Source organism: Mobula hypostoma, chromosome 6, assembly GCF_963921235.1.
Source record: "Mobula hypostoma chromosome 6, sMobHyp1.1, whole genome shotgun sequence".
Lineage (NCBI taxonomy): Eukaryota > Metazoa > Chordata > Chondrichthyes > Myliobatiformes > Myliobatidae > Mobula > Mobula hypostoma.
The window spans coordinates 126,436,705-126,458,561 of NC_086102.1; the positions used below are offsets into that span (position 1 = coordinate 126,436,705).

The window sequence follows — 21,857 nt, forward strand, 5'->3', positions numbered from 1 at the left end:
TACCCTCATCTATATGCCTGGTCACCTCCTCAAAGAACTCTTATCAGGCTTGTTAGAAACGATCTGCGCTTCACAAAGCCGTGCTGACTGTCCCGGATCAGACCATGATTCTCTAAATGCCCAGAGATCCTATCTCTAAGAATCTTTTCCAACAGCTTTCCCACCACAAATGTGAGGCTCACTGGTCTATAATTACCCAGACAATCCCTACGACATTTTTTGAATAAGGGGACAACATTCGCCTCCCTCCAATCCTCCGCTACTATTCCTGTGGACAACAAGGACATAAAGATCCTAGCCAGAGGCTCAGCAATCTCTTCCCTTGCCTCATGGAGCAGCCTGGGGAATATTCCGTCAGACCCTGGGGACTTATCCGTCCTAATGTTTTGGCATTCAGCAGTATTAAAACCACCCCCCCCCCCCCGCTTCACCATCAGCACTCTGCTCACTATTAATCAGAAACTTAACTTAAAAATTGCTGTGGTTAAGCAACGAAATACCACTGCTACAGCGTTAATCAGAAACTGAGCGTCTTGGCAAGAGACTTACCCCACCATTTACCATTCCCGAAAGTCCTACCACATACAAGGCAAGAGTCAGGAATGCGATGGAACCCTCTCCAAGTTCCAGAATGTTCAAGAAACATTGAACATTATTTCCTTATCTGCCCATCATCTCCTCTGGTGCTCCTCCCCCTTCTCCAGCCTTATGTAGGCAGCTACGCACCTATAGCTATAATGTGCCCATGGAGGAGGAATTGAATGTTTAGGGTGATGGGTGAAGTTCCAATCAAGTGAGCTGCTTTCACCTGGATGGTGCTGAGTTCCTTATATACTTATATAAAGTGTATAAGTATATAAGAAACTTGGCACCATCCAGGTGAAAGCAGCTCACTTGATTGGAACATCACCCATCACCCTAAACATTCAATTCCTCCTCCATGGGCACATTATAGCTATAGGTGCGTAGCTGCCTACAGAAGGGTTGGAGAAGTGGGAGGAGCACCAGAGGAGATGATGGGCAGGTAAGGTGAGAGAGGGGAATGGTGAAGGATAGGGTGGGGGCAATTACTGCAAGTTCGAGAAATCAATGTTTGTGCCATCAGATTGGAGGCTCCCAATCCTGAATATAAGGTGTTGCTCCTCCAACCTGAGTGTGGCCCCATCACAGCAAGTGAGAAAGCAATGTACTGACATATGGGAATGAGAAGTAAAGTTGAAATGGGTGGCCACCAGGAGATCCCACTTTTTCTGGTAGACTGAGTGTAGGCGCTCAGCAAAGCAGTCTCCCAGTCTACATTAGCTCTCACCAATATACAGGAGGCCACACCAGGAGCACTGGATACAGTAGATGATCCCAATGGATTCACAGGTGAAGTGTTGCCTCACCTGGAAGGACTGTTGGGGGCCATGAATGGTAGTGAGGGAGGAGAAGTAGGAGCAGGTGTGGCACTTGCTCCACTTGCAAGGATAAGTATCAGAAGGGAGATCAGTTGGGATGGACAAGTGGATCATGTAGAGAGTGATTCCTGTGGAAAGTGGCGGGGGGGAGGGAAAAAAGTGCTTAATGGTGGACCCCCCGTTGGAGATGGCGGGTTATGGAGAATTATGTGCTGGATGCGGAGGCTAGTGGGGTGGTAGGTGAGGACAAGAGGAACTCCATCCCTGGTGGGGTAGCAGAAGAATTGGGTGAGGGCAGATGTGCACGAAATGGAAGAGATGCAGGTAAGGGCATCGTTGATGCTGGAGGAAGGAAAGCCCCTTTCTTTGAAGAAGGAGGACATCTCATTAGTTCTGGAATGAAAAGCTTCATCTTGAGAGCAGATGTGATGGAGATGGAGGAACAGAGAGAAGGGGATGACGTTTTTACAACTGACAGGGTGGGAAGAGGTACAAGACCATAAAACATGGAAGCAGAATTAGGCCATTCAGCCCATCAAGTCTGCTCTGCCATTCCATCATGACTGATCCCGGATCCCACTCAACTCTATACACCTGCCTTCTTGCCATATCCTTTGATGCCCTGACCAATCAAATAACTATCAATTTTTACTTTAAATATACTCACATTCTTGGTCTCCACAGCTGTCTGTGGCAGAGCATTCCACAGATTCACTACTCTCTGGCTAAAAAAATTCCTCCTTACCTCTGTTCTAAAAGGTTACCCCTCAATTTTGAGGCTGCGCCCTATAGTTCTGGACACCCCCACCATAGGAAACATCCTCTCCACATCCATCTTATCTAGTCCTTTTAACATTTGGTAGGTTTTAATGAGATTCCCCCCCCCCCCGCCACCGAATTCTTCTAAATTCAAGTGATTATGTGCCCAAAGCTGCTTAACACTCCTCATATGTAACCCCTTCATTCCCAGAATCATCCTCACAAACTTCCTCTGGACCCTCTCCAATGATAACACATCCTTTCTGAGATAAGAGGCCTAAAACTGTTGACAGTACTCCAAGTGCGGCCTGACTAGTGTCTTATAATGCCTCAGCATTATCTCCTTGTTTTTATATTCTAGTCTCCTTGATATGAATACCAACATTGCATTTCTCTTCTTTACCATACACTCAACCTGTAAATAAACCCTCTGGGAGTCTTGCACAAAGACTCCTAGGTCCTTTTGCACCTCTAATGTTTGAATTTTCTCCCCATTTAGGTAATAGTCCACATTTTTGTTCCTTTTACCAAAATGCATTATCATATATTTCCCCAGTCTGTATTCCATCTGCCAGTTTTTGCCCATTCTTCCAATTTCTCTAATTCCTTCTTCAATTGCATTGTTTCTTCAGCACTACTTACCCATCCACCTATCTTGTATCATCTGCAAACTTTGCCACAGAGCCATCAATTCCATTATCTAAATCATTGACAAACAATGTGAAAAGTAGCAGTCCCAATACTGACACCTGAGGAACACCACTAGTCACTGGCAGCAACCGGAAAAGGTCCTATTTATTCCCACTCGCTGCCTCCAGCTTGTTAGCCATTCTATCCATGCCAGTATCTTTCCTGTAATGGCATGTGATATTGTTAAGCAGCCTTGTGAGGCACCTTATCAAATGCCTTCTGAAAATCCAAGTAAATGACATCCACTGCTGCTCCTTTGTCCACCATGCTTGTTATTTCCTTGAAGAACTCTATCAGATTTGTCAGGCAAGATTTCCCTTTATAGAAAACATGTTGACTTTGACTTATTTTTATCATTAGTCTCCGTACCCTGAAATGTTATCCTTAATAATCGATTCCAACACTTCCCCAACCACTGAGGTTAGGCTAGCTGGTCTATAATTTCCTTTCTTTTTGCCATTCTTCCCTTCTTAAAGAATGGAGTGACATTTGCAGTTTTCCTGTCCTCCGAAACCATACCAGAATCAAGTGATTCTTGAAAGATCAAAACCAATGCATCTGCTATCTCATCAGCAACTTCTTTCAGAACTCTGGCACGTGGTCCATCTGGTCCAGGTAACTAGTGCACCTTAAGACCCTTGGTTTGCCTAGCATTTTTCCTTTGTGATGACAATGGCACTCACTCCTGCTCCCTGACACTGACGGACCTCTGGTATACTGCAAGTGTCTTCTACAGTGAAGACTGATGCAAAGTACTTATTAAGTTCATATGTCATTTCTTTGCCCCATTACTATCTCACCTGCATCATTTTCCAGTGGTCCAATATCAACTCTCGCCTTCCTTTTATTCTTTAAATAACTGAAAAACTTTCAGTATCCTGCTTTATATTGTTGTCTAGTTTGCCCTCATATTTCATCTTTTCTCTTTTGTGTCCTTTTTAGTTGCCTTTTGTTGGATTTTAAAAACTTCCCTATCATCCAACTTCCCACTCACTTTTGCTACCATGTATGCCCTTCCCTTGTCAGTCACAGTTGCCTACCCCTGCCAATTGAGAACAACTTTTCCTGTACTTGTGAACTATTTTCAGAAACTTTAGCCACCTCTGCTCTGCCTTCATCCCCGCCAGTATCCCCCTCCAATCCACCCGGACAAGGTCCTCTCTCATGCCTCTGTAAATCTCTTTATTCCATTGCAATACTGATACTTGTGACTTATGCTTCTCCTTCTCAAATTACAGTATGAATTCAATCATATTATGATCACTGTCTCCTAAGGGTTCCTTTACCTAAGTTCCCTAATAAGATCTGCGTTATTACACAACACCCAATCTAACATAGCCTTTCCCTGAGTACGTTGCTCTAAAAAGCCATCTCATAGGCATTCAACAAATTCCCTCTCTTGCGATTTGACACCAATCTGATTTTCCCAATCCCCTTGCATATTGGAATCCCCCATTATAATTGTCCCATTACCCTTATTATGTGCCTTTTCCAGCTCCCTTTGCAATCTCAACACCACATCTTGGCTACTATTTGAAGGCATCTATAGGATTCTCATAATCTTTTTTTACCGTTGCAATTTGTTAACTCCACCCACAAAGATTTGACATTCTCTGACCCTATGTCACCGCTTTCTAAAGATGTAATTCCATCTGTAACCAACACAGCCACACCGCCGCCTATGCCTTCCTGCCCGTCCTTTCAGTACAAAGTATATCCTTTGATATTAAGCTCCCGACTATGACCTTGTTTCAGCCATGACTCAGTGATGTCCACGTCATACCGACCAATCTCTAATTGCACCACGAGTTCATCCAGTTTATCCAAATACGAACGTGCATTTAAATACAGCATAGTCCAGGCAGCTGTGAGAATCAGTGGGTTTATATAAGACATCAATAGATAAACTGTCTCCAGAGAGAGACAGAAAGATTGAGAAAGGAGAGGGAGGTATTGGGAATGGATCAGATGTTTGAGGGCAGGGTGGAAGTTGGAATTGATGAAGTCAGTGAGCTCAGCGTGGGTGCAGGAAGCAGCATCAATGCATAGAACATCGATGTAACATAGGAAAAGTTTGGGAGTGATACTGGTGTAGGCTTGGAGCATAGGCTGTTCTATGTTCACAAACCTGTTAGCTTGATCACCAAGAAGGACAGGGAGAGAAAGCACATTGGTATTGCCTTTCTCTTTATTATCCACCCAGGTCACACACTATCCTGACAGAAATATAGAGTATTACTGTTTCTGTTGTAGGTTTACATCGTTTATCTCCTTGACTAACATCACTATGGAAATACTTTCAAATGAATGGCTGCATTGGTTCAGGTGGAAGCTCACCCTCGTATTTTTGAGATCAATGTAGGATGAACAGTAAACGCTGCCATTGCTGCCAGCAGTGATATCTCATAGCACAAACTAAAACTGTTAAATGGCGTGTAGGACTTGCAAATCTCTTTAATAGTATGCAACCAGAGAAATAATATTTAAGTCAATAAAATGTAATAAATACCTGTGTGCCCAGAGACCTACCTCCACCCCCCACTTGAAAGCATTTAGCATAAATTCATCTAACAGAGGAATCTTTTATTGAAGAATTTAATATCTTAAACAGCCATTCCTACACCTCATGGTGTAATAAAATTGGAGGTAGAATTCGTTGGTATAATGTCAGGAAGTATTTCCTCACACACAGTTTTTATATCAATTCCTACCTCAACTACACTATGTTTGATTCTATTTTCTTTTAGGTTATCATAGGAGGTCAATGTGGATGTATGAGTGTTAGGATGCAGCTCTTCCGTAATTCAATTTCAAAGCAAAATAGACTTTGTTCCTGATGAAATATGAGTCACCTAATAGCATCACAAAAATTGTCTTTACTCACTTCTCTACTTTGAAGTTAGCTGATTTTCACTTAATAATTTTTTGCTAGATTGTCCCCCTTCTGGGGATTGGTGTGGTGTTACATTGCATGGACTGCCTTGGGTGGGAGATGCTGCATGGTGAGGGGAGATTTGGAAGGAAGTGGGGGTAACCCCTGCATTATTGGGGTGGGCGATGTGTTCATAGAAAATGGCCTGTATCACAATTTTCTATAACACAAAAACAAAGCATCTACATGTATGCCAAGAAATCCCAAGTTTTAAAAAAATGAAAATACTGTTGATAAAAATTCAGTGAGAGTGTAATTTTATTATATTCTTTGGATGTTTTGGTAGTGATTTGTGATATCTGTAAGAGTAAATTTCCATTACCCAAACTGCTGTAGCACAGGTCACATGTAGTTCAAAATAACGACTGAAGTAAAACAGTGGAGTAATAATTCTATTTATTTTATTTCTTTGCAGGCAATCTCCAGGTTGTGTGAGGACAAATACAAAGACATGAGCAAAGCTGCTATAAGGCGATCGCTTAGCGCTGACAATTTGATAGGAATTAGTCGTTCTAATGCTATCCTCTCATAGGCCAGAGACTTTTCCATCAGCATATCATGTACCAGCAAAGACGGTGTCTTCCGATTGGGCAACTGAATCTGCCTACAACTAAAACCAAGTTGCAGCTCCTGGCCTTAAAGAGCACATTTAGGAGATTAAATGCTGGCTGTCTCACTACAAGGCCCTTCTGAGAGAAGAGAGGGGAAAATAGTGTTTTGACACTACACTGATGCAGTGATGTACAACCTGCAGTGTGGAGAATTTTATGCTTACTATGTAGGCCTGTAATTGAGGAGTACCTCAAGCTTTTATTTGTTCTAATTTTAAGAAATAACACCCAAAACAAATTGAAATCATGTGAAGTGAATTTTACAGGTAGGTTGGGACAACAGTAGCCCTCACAAGTGTAAACTTATTTGGAATGGGGTAAACTACTTATTCTGTATGAAGAAAGATTAACAAAGATTTCTTTTAGGCAAAAGATCTCTTTAAAACAGAGGATTGACTATAAATAGGGTGTAGCCACAGATGTGTACTTTAAAACTCAGAGATTTTCTTCCTTCTCGACCCTACCCTGCCCAAACCTCTGAATATAATTTTTCTCCAATTGTTTGGTATTTATAGTATTTCCAAGCATATTGGGAAAGTTTGCAAAATTTTGCATTTTCTTAGCACCTTTTACATGGTAAAAGTATTTTCAAGCAACATGATCCACTTTGGAGAAGTGACCAGAAGCTTCAAAAGAGAGTCTTAAAGGAGAGGTAGGGTGATTAAGAGAGAGCATTCCCTTCCTTAAGAGTCTACAGTTGAAATGTCACGTATTTCTAACTTGTCCAGCCTCCTGTTACTTGCCTCTTTTTAATTACAATGCCATTGGTGTCCAAAAATAAAGCAGTGGGAAAACTACTGGAAATCTAAAATAAAAATGAAAGATGCAGAAACTACTCAGCTGGTTGGTCAGCATCTGTGGGAAAAGAATTAACATTATCACCCAATGACCTATAATTCTTTTATATGTTGTTTCAAACAGTTTTACCCCAAACGCTGGGCCTTTACTCTGTAACCAGCCTGAAGTAAAACTGTGATACCCTGGGGTAGAGTTCCCAAAGAAACAACTAGGAAGTGACCAGAAGATGTAGCATTTTTACCATTCCCCCCCACCCCCCAAATTGATTTAAATAATTAATTTTGTGAAATGTACCTAGGAAAGAAAAGGTAAAATTAAAAGTCACTTCACTCGTCATGCCCAAGGGTTTCAGCCCACGTTCAACTCATTCAGCTACTCAAAGTAACAGATTAGCAGTTTAGTACCCTCACTCTGGTTGTGGATACTACTTGGCATCAGTTGCAATCCCGCTAAGACGATGCATTATTCTCTGAAGAGATGCAGCTGAAAACATATGGTGTAAGAATTTACACCACAGAAACATTCAGCCTTTCTGATCTATGCTGGTGTTAATACTCATATAAGAACCTCCCAGCTTGCTCACCTTAGTTATAAGTCAGTCCCTTCTCCACCTTGCCTCCCCTTGAGCATGTCTGTTTTATTCTTTAGTATAGCAGACTTGTACAACAATTTCTCTCCATTGCAAGGATGAGGAAGACCTTTGACCTTGTTTTGCAAAACTGGAAACATATCTGCACCCAACCATTAACTGATATTAAAGCTGTCCATCAACTGTTATTTCTGCTGAGCAACACCTATATCATAAGTTACTAATAAAACAATGTTTCTTATAATTAAATAATCACTTTAATTGAGGGGTTTTCAACTTTTTATGCCATAGACCAATGCCATTTAGTCAGGGTTCGTGGACCCCAGGTTGGAAACCCCTGCTTTGATTGGTGCAGTCCCGTCACTTGGAACAAATCAAGTACTAAATTCACTGTAACCTGTTTACATTTAACTCAACATATTCCTTTTTCAAAATGAAATCATTTAGTTTTCATTTGCACCATTGTCAACAAAATTTTGCAGTTCACAATATTCTGAACTCAAAGTTGAAAGCACATGGCATGTTTTAGTGATTAAGACGATACAGTGATTTTTTTTTAAAAGAAAGATGGTTTGCATATAAATAAGGTCACTGATGTTCACATGTGAGCCATAGAAATGTGGGGTAAAATATAATCTCCAAAACTCAGGTAATAAAAATGAGAGTGTTTATTCACCATCAACTAGAGCTCCTTGTAATAAACTGTTAAAACATGACTTGTGCTTTTACTATTGGGTTCCCATCGCCACACTGTCATCTTCTCTTATTCCATCAATGCTTGGGAGTAAATACAAATAGATTCTTTCCCTTGAGCACAGAGCACCAAACTTCAATTGTCCTTCCCCCTTCAAACCCAGAGACCCAATTGAAGTTGAAGTTCTCTTTTTTTTTTGTTGTTGTTGTCGTAAACAAGAAACCTCTATTAAACTGTATACACTTCCACAAGACATTTTGATCTTTAGTGTTTTTTAAACTTGAAGAGAAGTGAGAATTTACATACGTGATGAGGCCAATGTAAAAGGGTTAAACAAGCACGGCAGGGGGGGCAAAATTAGCATTTTTGATTTGAGATAGCAATGAGATTTTATGCAAGGGTAATTTTTTCAAACAGCTCTGCAGCATATTTCAAGATAGGTGACATGGACTTGCTGACATTGAGTACAACGAGTTTGTCCAGAGACGGTGAGCAGTAATTCCCCTACTTTTGGTCTCCAGATCCAACTGAGTGTTCCATTTGTGAAGACATCAAAATGTTAAAAACATATGCTGATTAGTACAGTCAAAGAAACAAGGACAATCTCCAGACATTAAGAGTAGTTGCAGTACAATGACTTCTGAATACTTAGTCTGTCCGATTAGAAATGTCTGTAGAGAAACCCTGCAACTAATTAAGCCAATATTTTCAAAGGCAACAGTTAAAGGAAATGTGTATCCACCTGAAAGTGAGGCAAACACACTGAACCCCCATGAACAATGTGTGATGTATAGCTGAATGGTAACCATATGTATAGTGTAAATGACCCAGTAATAAATGCATTTTGAAGCCTTGAAAAATAACACCGTTCCCCAGGTAACCAGGACATATTGTGTTGCATTGGTTTTGCAGAATTCTTAATAAATGAGCGATTTATGAGTAAATATGCAGTTCCATCAGCTAGTTGAAACCGGCACAGGATATTAATCTAAATATCAGACCAGATTTGGCAATGGACCTTTCTCCGTGGAGTAGCTGTTATGGAATGCAGACTATAAATGGCCTTAGTTATAACACTGCAGCCAAGGCTGAAGGGACATTCGAGGAAAACATTCCAGTACAAAGGTGATCTTTCCCAAAGGGATTTGAGAGCATCACAGTTTTGCCTGGATCAGTTCTGCACATACTTCCTGAATAGAAAGATATGGCATACCCATGAGCTGAAACCCAATGATAGAGGCCCCTTTACTAAAATCCATAATGTATTTTACACTGTTACTGGTATTGGTGGTAATGTAGCAGTTAATGACGTTACAGTTCAGGGCGTTAGAATTCGGAGTTCAGTTCTGATGCTGTTCTATAAGGAGTCACTATGCATCCTCCCCATGGAATGCCTGGATTTTCTCTGGATTGTCCAGTTTCTCCCACAGTCCAAAAGCATACCGGCTATGTTAGTTGGTCATTGTAAATTATCACGTGATTAGCTTAAGGTTAAATTGGGTTGTCTGGCAGTCTAAATAAAAACCACCTTTTTGATTTTTCAAAGGTTTGCGGTGACAGGTAGCACCAGCTTGCACTTACATAGCAAAATATCCCAAGGCACTTAGTAGCAGAATCAGAAAATAGAACATTGAAGGGTACAGCACAGGAACGAGACCTTCGGCAAATTGTATTATGCAAATCTAATTAAACTATTAATCAAATGCCAACTAAACTGATCTTTTCTGGCTACATGATGTCCATATCTCTATTTTATTTGCCTCCACCAACACCCCAGGCAACTAACACTCTTCTTGCACATCTCCTATGAACTTGCTTCCTCTCACCTTAAATGCATTCCCTCTTGTATTAGACATTTCATCTCTGAGGTGGGGGAATATACTGTCTATGCCTCCTATAATCCAATAAAACACTCTCAGATCTCCCCTCAGCTTCCTCTGCTCCAGAAAAAAAATCTTAAATTTGCTCAACCTCTCCTTATAGCACATGCCTTCTAATCCAGGAAGTATTCTGTTAAATCTCTTCTGCACCCTCTTCAAAACCTTGACATCTTTCCTATAATGGGAGTGACCAGAAATGAATGCAATACTCCAGATGTGGCCTAAATGGAGTTCCATTAAGCAGCGACATAGTTCCTGACTCTTGAACTCAGTTCCTCGACTATTAAAGGCAGACATGTAACACCACTCTATTAACCTGTGTAGCCACTTCCAGAGAGCTGTGAACTTGAACCCCAAGATCTCTTTGCTGATCAGCACTGTTAAAGGATCTCATCATTAACAGTGTACTGTCTCTTTACATTTAATCTCTCCAGGTACAACATTTCACAATTGCCTGGGTTAAATTCCACCTGCCATTTATCCACTCATATCTGCATCTGATCTATATCCCACTGTATTCTTTGCCTGCCTTCTATACTATCCACACCACCACCAATTTTCTCATCTGCAAACGTACTAACTCACCCATCTAGATGGATGAAAACATAAATTTTTATATATATATAAAATATAGACATAATATCACAGGTCCCAGTACAGATCCCTGCAGACCATCACTAGTCACAAATCTCCAGCCACAAAAATTTCCATCAACCACTACACTCTGTCTTTTATGGCAAGCCAATTCTGAAGCCAAATGGTTAATTCAGTGTTGAACTGATGCATTTTAATTATACATTAAAATTTGAGAACAATCCACTTTTTGGAAAGTTAGAGAAGATGACCGATAGCCTGATGGAAGTAGTAGTTTTAATGGGGCCTCCTCTTTGGGGAGGAGAGCTGAGGAAATATTTGATATATCTTGTTGGATAGCTTCTACCATGGAAAGGCATAATTTTTGTGTGAAAGTTATGAAAAATGTTAAGGGATGGGAAAAAACTTGCAGGGGAATTTCTGAATCTTGAGATGCATATTTCCATTCCCATCCTCCACCATACTCCAGAAATGATTAATATTTATAGTTAAACTAGTCTAAAATGCTGTCTGATAGTGAGCACATTTATTGTCTCTTATCTCCTTCAGTAGCCCATGGTGATGCAAACTGAGCCAACGTCTAACTGACTATTCATTTAACACCCTCCTTCATTGTGTACTGTTGATTTTAAGCTTATTTGATAGGATTGTTTTGTTGAGGCTCATGCTGCATCTACATTTGGGACACCAATGGTCAGTGGAAGCAATAATCCTCTATGTACTAATCCTTGTAAAATACTATTTTAATATAAAAAAAATTATAGTTTTATAAACAGGTCTACATTGCATACTTTTTTACCGATGAGTTAACAAGGTATATCTTGCACTCTATCACTTGTGTGGTTATAACCTGTAACCAGTGGGGAAGTTTGCTGTTGATTGTGTGAAAGGCTTGGAAATTGCCTTTAGGATGTTGTAAGAAGCATTTTGTAGCATATACAATGTATTCAGAAGTAGAATGGATTTCTTTAAATCGGAGAGACCCTGTGATTTGCATTAGTTCTGTGTTCTGTCATATGAGAATTGATGTGCTTGAGGTGTGTATAGCCAGTCTTTGCTGATTTACTAATTGCCTTGTTTTCTATACAACTTACTGAAGTGACTACTGATTTGTAGAGTTTACATTTATCGTTCTCCTTGCAGGCTTACAGTATGGCAATGTCTGCTTGTCCATAAGCAGGGGGACCACACTTGCTCCCCACTTAATTACCTGTTGACAAAAGCAATTTCAACACAGTAATTAGGATTTTGAAACTCAACCCCTAATTTATTCTTTTACCAATGAGCATTAAGTATTGGCGTGCAAGCTAGTGCTCACATACAGAACAGTGATTATATAAGAAATCTAGAAGCTGTCAAAATGTGCTTTCCAGCCAGCAACTCAAAGAGTTAAGGTCCTAAAGGAACTTTCACTGGTCTCCAATATTTGCATGCCTGTTAAGAATATTGGAAAATCTTGCAAAACTTCATTTTTATACCCTTCTGGGTGTTTGGAGCTGTTGTATGTTGGAGATGACTAGAATTTTGGCAATCCCTAAGTGAAAAAAATTGTGCCATTGACCAAGAATCTAATTCAAGATCTCTGGGTTCTGCCTGTGTTTTTGTGTGATATCCCTTATCTGCAGGAATATTGGCACAGGGTGTGATGAGGTAAAGACGTGCTACATTTTAAAATCCCCTTTAATCCTCTTCATGCTTGAATTTACAAACATTGCATAACCCAACATTTTGAATTGTGTAAAATGGAGGTGTAGAGATTTAATTTTAGATTTTTGCATGTAGATGGTGATAATTTAGCAAAATTAACATTTAATATGATTCGGCTTTGCAATTCAGAAGAATTTTAGCCGCACAAAAATATAGATGACCTCAGGTAATTTTTAACTGTTTTGTAATGGTTGCCCACGTGTTACCTTTTCCTTTAATACGTTTTGAGAAGTGTTTAATCACTTGAATCTGGCCTTGGTGTGGTGATGTATTTGTGATACCTTGTAGGATCTGGTTAGGATAACTTTGCTTTACTACAATGAGATGAAAATTTATAGCACACCTTATGGCCTTTCTGTATCTGTCAAGGTCCAGTGGAATCTGTGCCTTGCTTTTACATCTTGATCTTTTCTCTTGCTTCTTCCCAAAGATATCCTATGCCACCTTGTTATTTTGTAATGGAAAGCTATTGGCACCTGACATTACTTTTTCTTTCTTCAGCAAAGAACTTTAATTCTCCTTAACCAGTTTTTCTGCAGAATACACCATAGGTAATCTGAGTCTATGAACAATCCATGTTTAAAGTACTAATACATTTTTAAAACTGCTTGAATGCTTCTTTGTATAGGTTTTTGAAGGTGTTGTAACATTATGAAGTGATTGATAAATTAGCATCAACATTTATCTAAAAATGTTTAAGACATGTATGCTTTTGTATTTCCTGACATTGTGACTTTTCCTTTCACTCAAAGTATTCCATTTTATTTTCTTGCTGCAGTGGAAATACTTTACAGAATGTTATTAGATTAAGTTATTGAAATCACTGCAAGCCACTGTTGCTTTGCTTCCTGTTTAATAGGCTTTTCATTGGCATAAAAGTGAATGCAAGCAAATATATTTAAGGGAGGAAAAGTTAAGACTTCGAGTTTACACATCCATTCTACCTCCAAAGAATCTGTTTACTGGAATCCTAATGCAGTGTAGCAATTTCTGTAAATGGCCAGATATCAGCAGTTCTCCATTTTATCAAAAAAAGTTGATCAATTATTGGAACACAAATAAGCAGGCTGAACGGAGTCTTTAGGCTTTGCAGTATCTAATGTGCACTTACTTGTGTATTTTGTGTCCAACTATTATAAGCAAGTTGTTGAGATCACCATGTTGAAGGTGAGGGAGGGGAATTCAATTGTAAGTTTGTCAGAGAAGAACATTGAGGATATGTAGCGGAAAAAGCCAGGGATCAAATCAAATTGAACAGATCTTTTTAAAGATCTGTCATACTCATGATGAGATGAATGACCTCCGAATTTACCAGCTGATGTGCATATGTATTCAAGTCTTATCTAGAATTGTGAAGTGTTTCAACACTACCACTGGCTGGTATAAGCCAGCAGTTAAGTAAGCCTTAGTAATTCTTACCCTATTTTTTAAAAATCTTATAATAAATACTGTTGCATAACTATTGGACAAATGCGTATAGTGCAACTCTGGCTTTGTCAATCATTGGACACATTCAGTTAACTACTTGAATTTTGATCTCAGTTCACCAAATATAAGTTCCCTCAAGGGTAATAGCACATCAATAAACCAAAGTGACTAATTAGGGATCAATTAGAAAAAAGTTGCACTGTTTTGTTCTGTAGATTTATGGGTTAATATCCATTGGTCTTTGTTGAGGTCATCCTATTCAGCAATGAAAAGGGTCCAATGTATTCATCAACCCCATTGTGACAGCTTATGCACTAGTTGGCATGCGAATTTCCTCCCTTTTTATCCATTTTAAACCAATGTATGGAAACTGTTAAAGCAAGCAGATTGCCATCTTAGCAAGTCAGGCAGCATCTATGGAAGGGAATACACAGATAATGTCTCGGACCTTGGGCAACACACACCAAATGCAGGAGGAACTCGGGCTGAGTTTTGGTGTGTTGCTTGAGATGTCCAGCAAGGTATGGAGTATCTTGTACAAAGAATGCCATCTTATCCACCCGTTGTACTGGGAACTGTTTTACTGGTTTAGAACTTGACAGCAGTGAAGTCAGTTGAGACAAAGTCAAGTCTACAAATGTTAGAAAGGTGAAATTTAACAAAGTGTTTGGAATATTTACCAGGTCAGACCTCATTTGCACTGAGAAAGAAACATTTCTAAGAATCTTTTGTCAGAACAGTTGAGTGTACATGTGGCCTACGTGGCCCAGACTGTTGAGTATTTCTGTATTTTCCCTTTTCAGTCCACTTAGTCATCCTACTTCCTTAAGCAGTGGCAGGTGAGCGGGAAGAATTAGACAGGGGATACTCTGGTTATATAATTACTTTCCCTGATATTAATCCATTACTTTAAAAGTAGCTCGAATATTCTCTCTGTAGATACTCTTTTAATCCATCTTTATTTAAAATTTTCTTGCAGTTTTGAATTATAGCTTACAGCATTCATATTCCCAGCCTGTTGTGGCTATTGACTGCTCAGTTACTCATTAACTGCCCTAATCAGCTGCAATCTGTTCTATTGTTGCATCAAGATAGTCACTCCTAGTTGTACCTTGTTTCATAACTTCATGTGCAGCCAGTGTTGTTAAAAATTGCGCAGCTCCAGTTGCCAACTCTTGATCGATTACCGGACGTTTTGCCATATGATCTCTTACCTTAAGTCAGTTTGACTTTTTCTCACCCTCCCTTCTTTAAGTAAATAAGAACTCCTAAAATAAAAATTTTAAAGCTGACTGTGATCTTACTCTTGGGAGTTGCTCATGGCTTACAGCTCCAGATTCCAAGGTGTACCTGAAGATTTGGCAATCCTACCTGCAGCTAGCATTTTGCATGTGTAATGTAAACTGGAGAGGGACAGAGAAGTGTTGTAGAACACTGCAACTTTAAATAAACTGTTCAGATGCTGCTACCAAACTTTACTTGGCAACTCTTGTGAAATCTTGGTTTATATTTCTGCATCTCAAGTAGAATTTCTGTAACTATGTGATTTTTAAACTTATGTAATATATGCATACAGTATGTGTATATATAATGGTAGAATAATATATATCTGCAAATTATGGTTTGTAACTAATGCAAACATATTTTATAAAGAGTTTTAAAGGAGTTTATAATTCAACTTTTTTTTTGTTTTATAGCTGAGAATGGTGTGATTGTGGATATTATATAATTTGTAATACCCCAGGCTGCCCTACTAACAAAATCTAATGTAATAGTTGGTGAAAAGATGATAAAGCTGTGAACAGCTCAAATATTAGCCATCGAGTAAATCAGTATTACCAAGATAAATTGTGAATAAAATTTGTTTATTTTGTTTTGCTTTGTTTCTTTAACGAATTGCATTTCCTGATTTATCTCCTGATGCTGGATATAACACAGATTTCCACATTTGCGCAGTGCCCTATTGTGTATCAATATGAACTGGTTATTAAGCCATGGGTTCCCACTCGATGCTGCTCTGTTAGGTAACACACATCTGATTCACCTGTTATGTCTTTTGATGCGGCGTTGTCAGTTAGTGTCCAGTGAAGAGTTGTGGCTGGGTTCTGAGCTTTGGTGCAGAGGGCCCTTTGTGCCACTGTGCTGAACAGTGGGGCGTGTATTTGAGTGGGAATGGCGAACAAGAGTGGTGAGTTATAACAAAAACACTGGAAATTCGTGTTGATTATTGTGATCCCTTTGCGGTGACTTAAGACAGATGAGCATACCTCATACTTAGTTGATACTCGGTGTATGAAGCCTCATTTATAAGGATTTGGTCCTTTTAGTTTTCAAGTTGAGTGTAGTGATTTTACTGTATACAAAAACCCTTCATTTTGTACCGTTTAGCAGCACCTCTCCATACTTTGGTTAATTATTTGCGTCATTTTTGTGCGTATGTTTGACTCGCCGATTAAATCTGAATAAGGTCATCCACGAGCAAGGGTACAGCACAACAAACTGTTACCTTGGAATATAGGCTTTTGGTGTGACGCAAAATGCCTAGTAGGGATAATTATTCATGTTTAGTTTAAAATTCTATCCATTTTCAACAAGGATGCAAGTTAAGAGGGTTCCTTCAATGAACGGCCTGATTTCTTGACTTCTGCATTCAATGTTTTACCTCCCTTATTTCCAAGGTTTAAGGTTAGCAATAACACAAACTGCGTTTGCTAAAGTTACCGTCAAATTCAATAAGTTGCACCATAAAAGACCGTTTACAAGGAGCTGCCACGAAGTTTTCTACCTGAATGCGATGGCCTGTCCCCAGGCTGGGTGGGGAGGAACAGTGTGCAACAAGTTTAATGAGAGATTGCACCCGAGTTGTTTTACCCGCTGCGCCTGCATTCCACAGGGAGATGATGGGAAGACCTATTGCTAAAATACGTACAGTATATAACATCCAAGGAGAAAGTGTCGATTTTTATTTGAACATTAATAAACCTGATCTATTTAAGTGTCCACATATCGGTTTGATTTTATTTTCATGTTTTACTGGCAAACCCTTGAGTCACAGTTTGGAAAAACGCCCTTCCTTCATCCAATGAGACGGCGCTGGCTGCGAAACCCTTTGCAACTTACTGGCAATCTGCACCTCGCAAAAGTTCAAATCTGATACGTTGCACAAAGTTTCAGTACGAAGTGTGCTACTGGTAGTATTGTTCAGGTCTAGCCGAGTTTCGATTTGTTTATCTGTCCGGGTATGGATCTTGAAAACAATAAATGTCTCCGCAAGCGCTGAACTTTAACGTGACCACACACTATCTCTGTATGTCCGAGGCATAATTTACTCCCCGTTATATTCTAATCCCTTTGTGATAAATTTGCCAACAACCTGACTACTAAAGCCCTTCCCAAACTTCAGGATGAACTTAAAACAATAGCAGCAGACAAAATCGCCGGAAAGTACCGCTGGGTTTTGGCAAATGAAACGACGGGCAGGAAGCTTGAAATCTGAAACAAAAACAGCTGTATATTTTTATTATTGATAACTGTACATGCAAAGATCAGTAGGCATATGTTTCTGAGGCAGTGCCTAAATGTCTTTTGTATGCTTACCTTCGTTAGCCAAGAGGTCTTAGTCGATCTTTTATCTTTTAGACGAAGGGTCTCGGCCTGAAACGTCGACTGCACCTCTTCCTACAGATGCTGCCTGGCCTGCTGCGTTCACCAGCAACTTTGATGTGTGTTGCTTTTATCTTTTAGACGATGGTTTGAATATTGTGTGCAGTTCTGGGTGCCGCAGTATAGGAGGGAGATGATTGCACTACAGATAGAGGGTGCAGATGAGATTTACTCAGAAGTTGTCAGGGATAGAATATTTCAGAGACTGTATAGGCTGGGTTTTGTTTTCCTTGGAGCAGAGGCAGCTGAGAGAAGACTTGATATGAGGTGTACAAAATTACGTGAGGCTGATATGGGATAAATAATAAGACATGGAGGAGTTCAAAGCCCAGAGGTTTAAAATGCTGTTAGGTTTATCAAAAATTGAAGCTTTTGCACATTGCTGATATGCAAGATGCTGCAGTAAACATCGAATTGTCATTTAGCATAAGTAAGTAGAGGTAACTTGCAAGAATCCTGAGGCAAGGTTTCTGACAGGGAGGGTGATTTTGACTTTCACTCAAAGAATTTGTGTGTGTTTGCAACGCAAATCTCATTGATATTATATTGTACTAGATTTCAGTGTATCTCCCGCTGCCATCCCATAGCTCCATCCAGCTGTAAGGTGTTCACCTTGTATGTTATCCCTTTAAAGTCGAGAATAGGTTTTGAAAAATCTTGGTTGGCATTTTGATCTTTCAGACTGTGACTTAGATCGGAGTTTGCTACTGATCCCTAATTCTGCTTCTCCCAACCAATTGTTGGTTCTATAAATGGTTTAAGAAGCTGTTCTAGATATGCTTGCGAAACTTATAGGTTTATGGCCTGCAATTTTGTATATTTCTAAGTATGTAAAACATGTAAATTTTCTCTTCTATTTGCTTTGACCTTGATTTTCTTCTCTGATGCAGTCGTGACTGAGGCTTATTCTCACAATCGGGGAGGCAGATTGGTACAGCAGCACCAGAGACCCAGGTTTGATCCTGACCTCCAGTGTCCCCTGTGTGAAGTTCGCACATTGTTTCTATACCATATGGGTTTCCTCCTGTTGCTCTGATTTCCTCCCACATCCCAAAGATATGCATGCTAGTGGATTAACTGGCCACTGTGAATTATCACTAGTGTGTGATAGATTATGGAAAACTGGGAAAAATAAAAAAATAAAAATTATGTTGGATTAGTGTAAGTGAGTTGTTAATGATCAGCACAGACTCAATGGGCTGGAGGGCCTGATTCTCACAGACTCTGAGACTCCTACAAATGTTATGGTTACTTATGAAATTTAAAGAAGATCATTCTAAGTCAAGCCAAAATATAAAGGATACTGAAACATTAATAATACAATTACTGTATATATAAAACATTACAGTATTCCAAGAGCCATGGACCGGGGACATGTGGTTGGTGCAGAAAGGCATCACTGAAGGATTAGCCATGATTTTACTGAATAGCAGAGCAGAACAAGTTCAAAGGGTTGAATTGTATATTCCCACTCCTATTTCTTGTGCTGTAATTCTGTAATCTGCTGCACCACAGTACAACCAGTGCTCTCTGAGCCTATCAAAATATGAATAGCTCTTGAGTACTGGAACAGAAGATAAAGCTTTCATGACCAATGTTTCATTTTTCTAATTGGCTGGGCAATTTTTTTCATTTAGGCATCACTTTTTTAAACGATTTTCTTAAACTTCTGATGCAAAATTGTCTCGCAAAAACAGTTGGAGTATTAACATTTAATGTTGTGTAGCTATGATGACTTGGTTCTCTTCATTGTTTGCAGTCAGTTGTCAGCCTTTTGCCTTGGCTGCGGAGAGAGCTATTACTCCTGACCCAATGCAACTGATTGGGGTGAAGCCCCTCACCAGACCTGAGCATGTCAGTCTGACAAAGACTGTGCTGATCTTCTAAAGGACCACTGCATATCTAGTGGAGACATCTATTGATAGAGACTTTCAAATCAACATAAAAGTTCCACAATGTTAATTGAAGAACGGGACCTTCTTTCAAATATCTTTAGCCGAAATCTATGTCCTGACCAACATCACTAAAGCAGATGGTCTGTTATTTTTACAATACTATTCTTGGATCCATGCTGTGTGGAAATTCGCTGCAAATTTCCTAAATTTAAACAGTGATGGACTTCAGAAAGATAGCATGATGATTAACTCCATGTAAATGACCCTCATTGATCTACATTCCAATGAGGCGGTGAGGTGAGACTTGTCGGCTTTGGGCTTTATGCTGTGTAGGCATAAGAAAGGTTTGGAAGATTAAAGTTGTCTTCTTAGGTTCACAGTTGAAGAAAGCAGATGCAGAGCAAATATTTAGTTGTCAGTCATTCCCGATGTACAAAAGCAGAAATATTTGAGCAACAAAAGAAAGTACCATTCTCTGGTCCTTTGAATCTCATCCTGCTGATGTCATCAACTTGGCAGCCTTTGCATTGCAAGGCAAGCGTTTCGAGAAATGGCAATGGGCAATGCTCCTTGTGTTCTGGGCTGTTGATAAAATGCACTTGGCTGTCTTGAATTAATGGAGAGGCTACTTGAGTTCCCACACTGTGTAGTGTTTGCACGAATCTATTGCAGACTTTAAGATCCTGGTTTTATTGTTGATCAGGGAGGCATACAGCGCTGTTATGGGCTATTCAGTCCATCATGTCTGTGACTCTTTAAAAGAGCTATCACAATGGTTCTAAGTCTCTGCAATTTCCCTATTTAACTGAAAGTCTCATTTTAATTTGAAAGTGAACACTGAATTTGCGACTTAAAAGCACAGCATGGTAACAGCCCCTTGTGGCCCAATTAGAGCCATGCAACCAATTAACCTGCTGAGATGTTTGCCTTTGGAATATTGGAGGAAACCAGAGCACCCAGAGGAAACCCACACAGTCATGAGGAAAGCATACAATCTCCTTACAGACAGTGGCAGGAATCGAACTGGGTCACTGATGCTGAAATAGCATTACACTAGCTGCTATCTCATCGCCCCTGGTACCTGCTGCAAGTGTTGCCCACCAAAGGTGGAGGGAATGAATGTTCAGTGTGGTAGGTTGAGTGACATCTAGCAGGTTTTTCTGTTCTGGATGGTGTCGAGCTACTTGAGAGATGTTGGAGTCTTCATGCTCTTGACTTGTGCTTTGTTGTTTTGGAATGGCCTTGCAAAGTCAGGAGTTTGAGTCACTCACCACAGGGGCAGCCAACCCGTGACCTGTTCTTTGATAATTCTCTGGTTACTGGAGACTGAGAACATTAATGGTGAAGGACTCAGTGATGGTTTGAACGGAAGGGCAAGAAGTTGGAACTAACCATTGCCACTTGGTGACTCAAATGATACTTGTTACTTATCAGTCCATATTTGATAACTAAGAAGAACAGTTTCTCAGCAGCAAAATCAGTAGCCTGAAAACTTGATTCTTTACGTTAAAGAAGGCAATGACAATTGTGAGCTGGAACATACTGGGAAAAAGGGTGGATGACAAATGCAGTACAACAATTTCTCCAGAATTACATAGCTACTTGAAATATATGGACTACAAATACAAACAGTAGGGTGTTATTAATTGGCATATTTTTGCACAGTGCAATGGTGATGGGCTGAATAATTTAGTTTTTTATTTATTTAGAGATACAGGCCCTTCTGGCTCAGTGAGCCGCGTCACCCAGCAACCACCCATTTGACCCCAGCCTAATCACAGGACAATTTACAATGAGCGATTAACCTACTAACCAGTACGTCTTTGGACTGTGGGAGGAAACTGGAGCACCCGGAGGAAACCCAGACAGTAACAGGGAGAACAGACTCGTTACAGACAGCGCCGAAATTGAACTCCAAATTCAGATGATCTAGCACATATACTAAATAAGCTAAATGTGGATAAATATGATTTCACCCACTTGGTAGAAAGAAAAAGAAGGCAGGATGTTACTTTTTAAAATGGTGAGAGACTGAAGAGTGTTGCAGTTCAGAAAGACCCAAGTGCCCTTGCATGTGAATAACTGAATGTTAACATGCAGGGTCAGAAGTTACTATAAAGACAAATTATATATTTGCCTATATTACAAAAAGATTTAAGTACAAGAATTAATGATATCTTAAGGCAATTGTATAACTGCAATAGGAAATCTTTAACT

At 39.7% G+C, this 21,857-nt stretch overlaps 1 protein-coding gene across 2 annotated transcripts in view; it reads left to right on the top strand.

Moving 5' to 3' along the window:
- ccnyl1 (cyclin Y-like 1) overlaps window positions 1–15,919 on the top strand; it is a 110,937-nt gene extending 95,018 nt beyond the window's left edge. For both annotated transcript variants that reach the window (XM_063051622.1, XM_063051623.1), the window contains one exon: window positions 6,197–15,919. In XM_063051622.1, coding sequence (XP_062907692.1) covers window positions 6,197–6,313 — 117 coding nt within the window. In that variant the 3' untranslated portion in view covers window positions 6,314–15,919. The remainder of the gene's footprint in view (window positions 1–6,196) is intronic.
- Window positions 15,920–21,857: the final 5,938 nt, after the last annotated feature.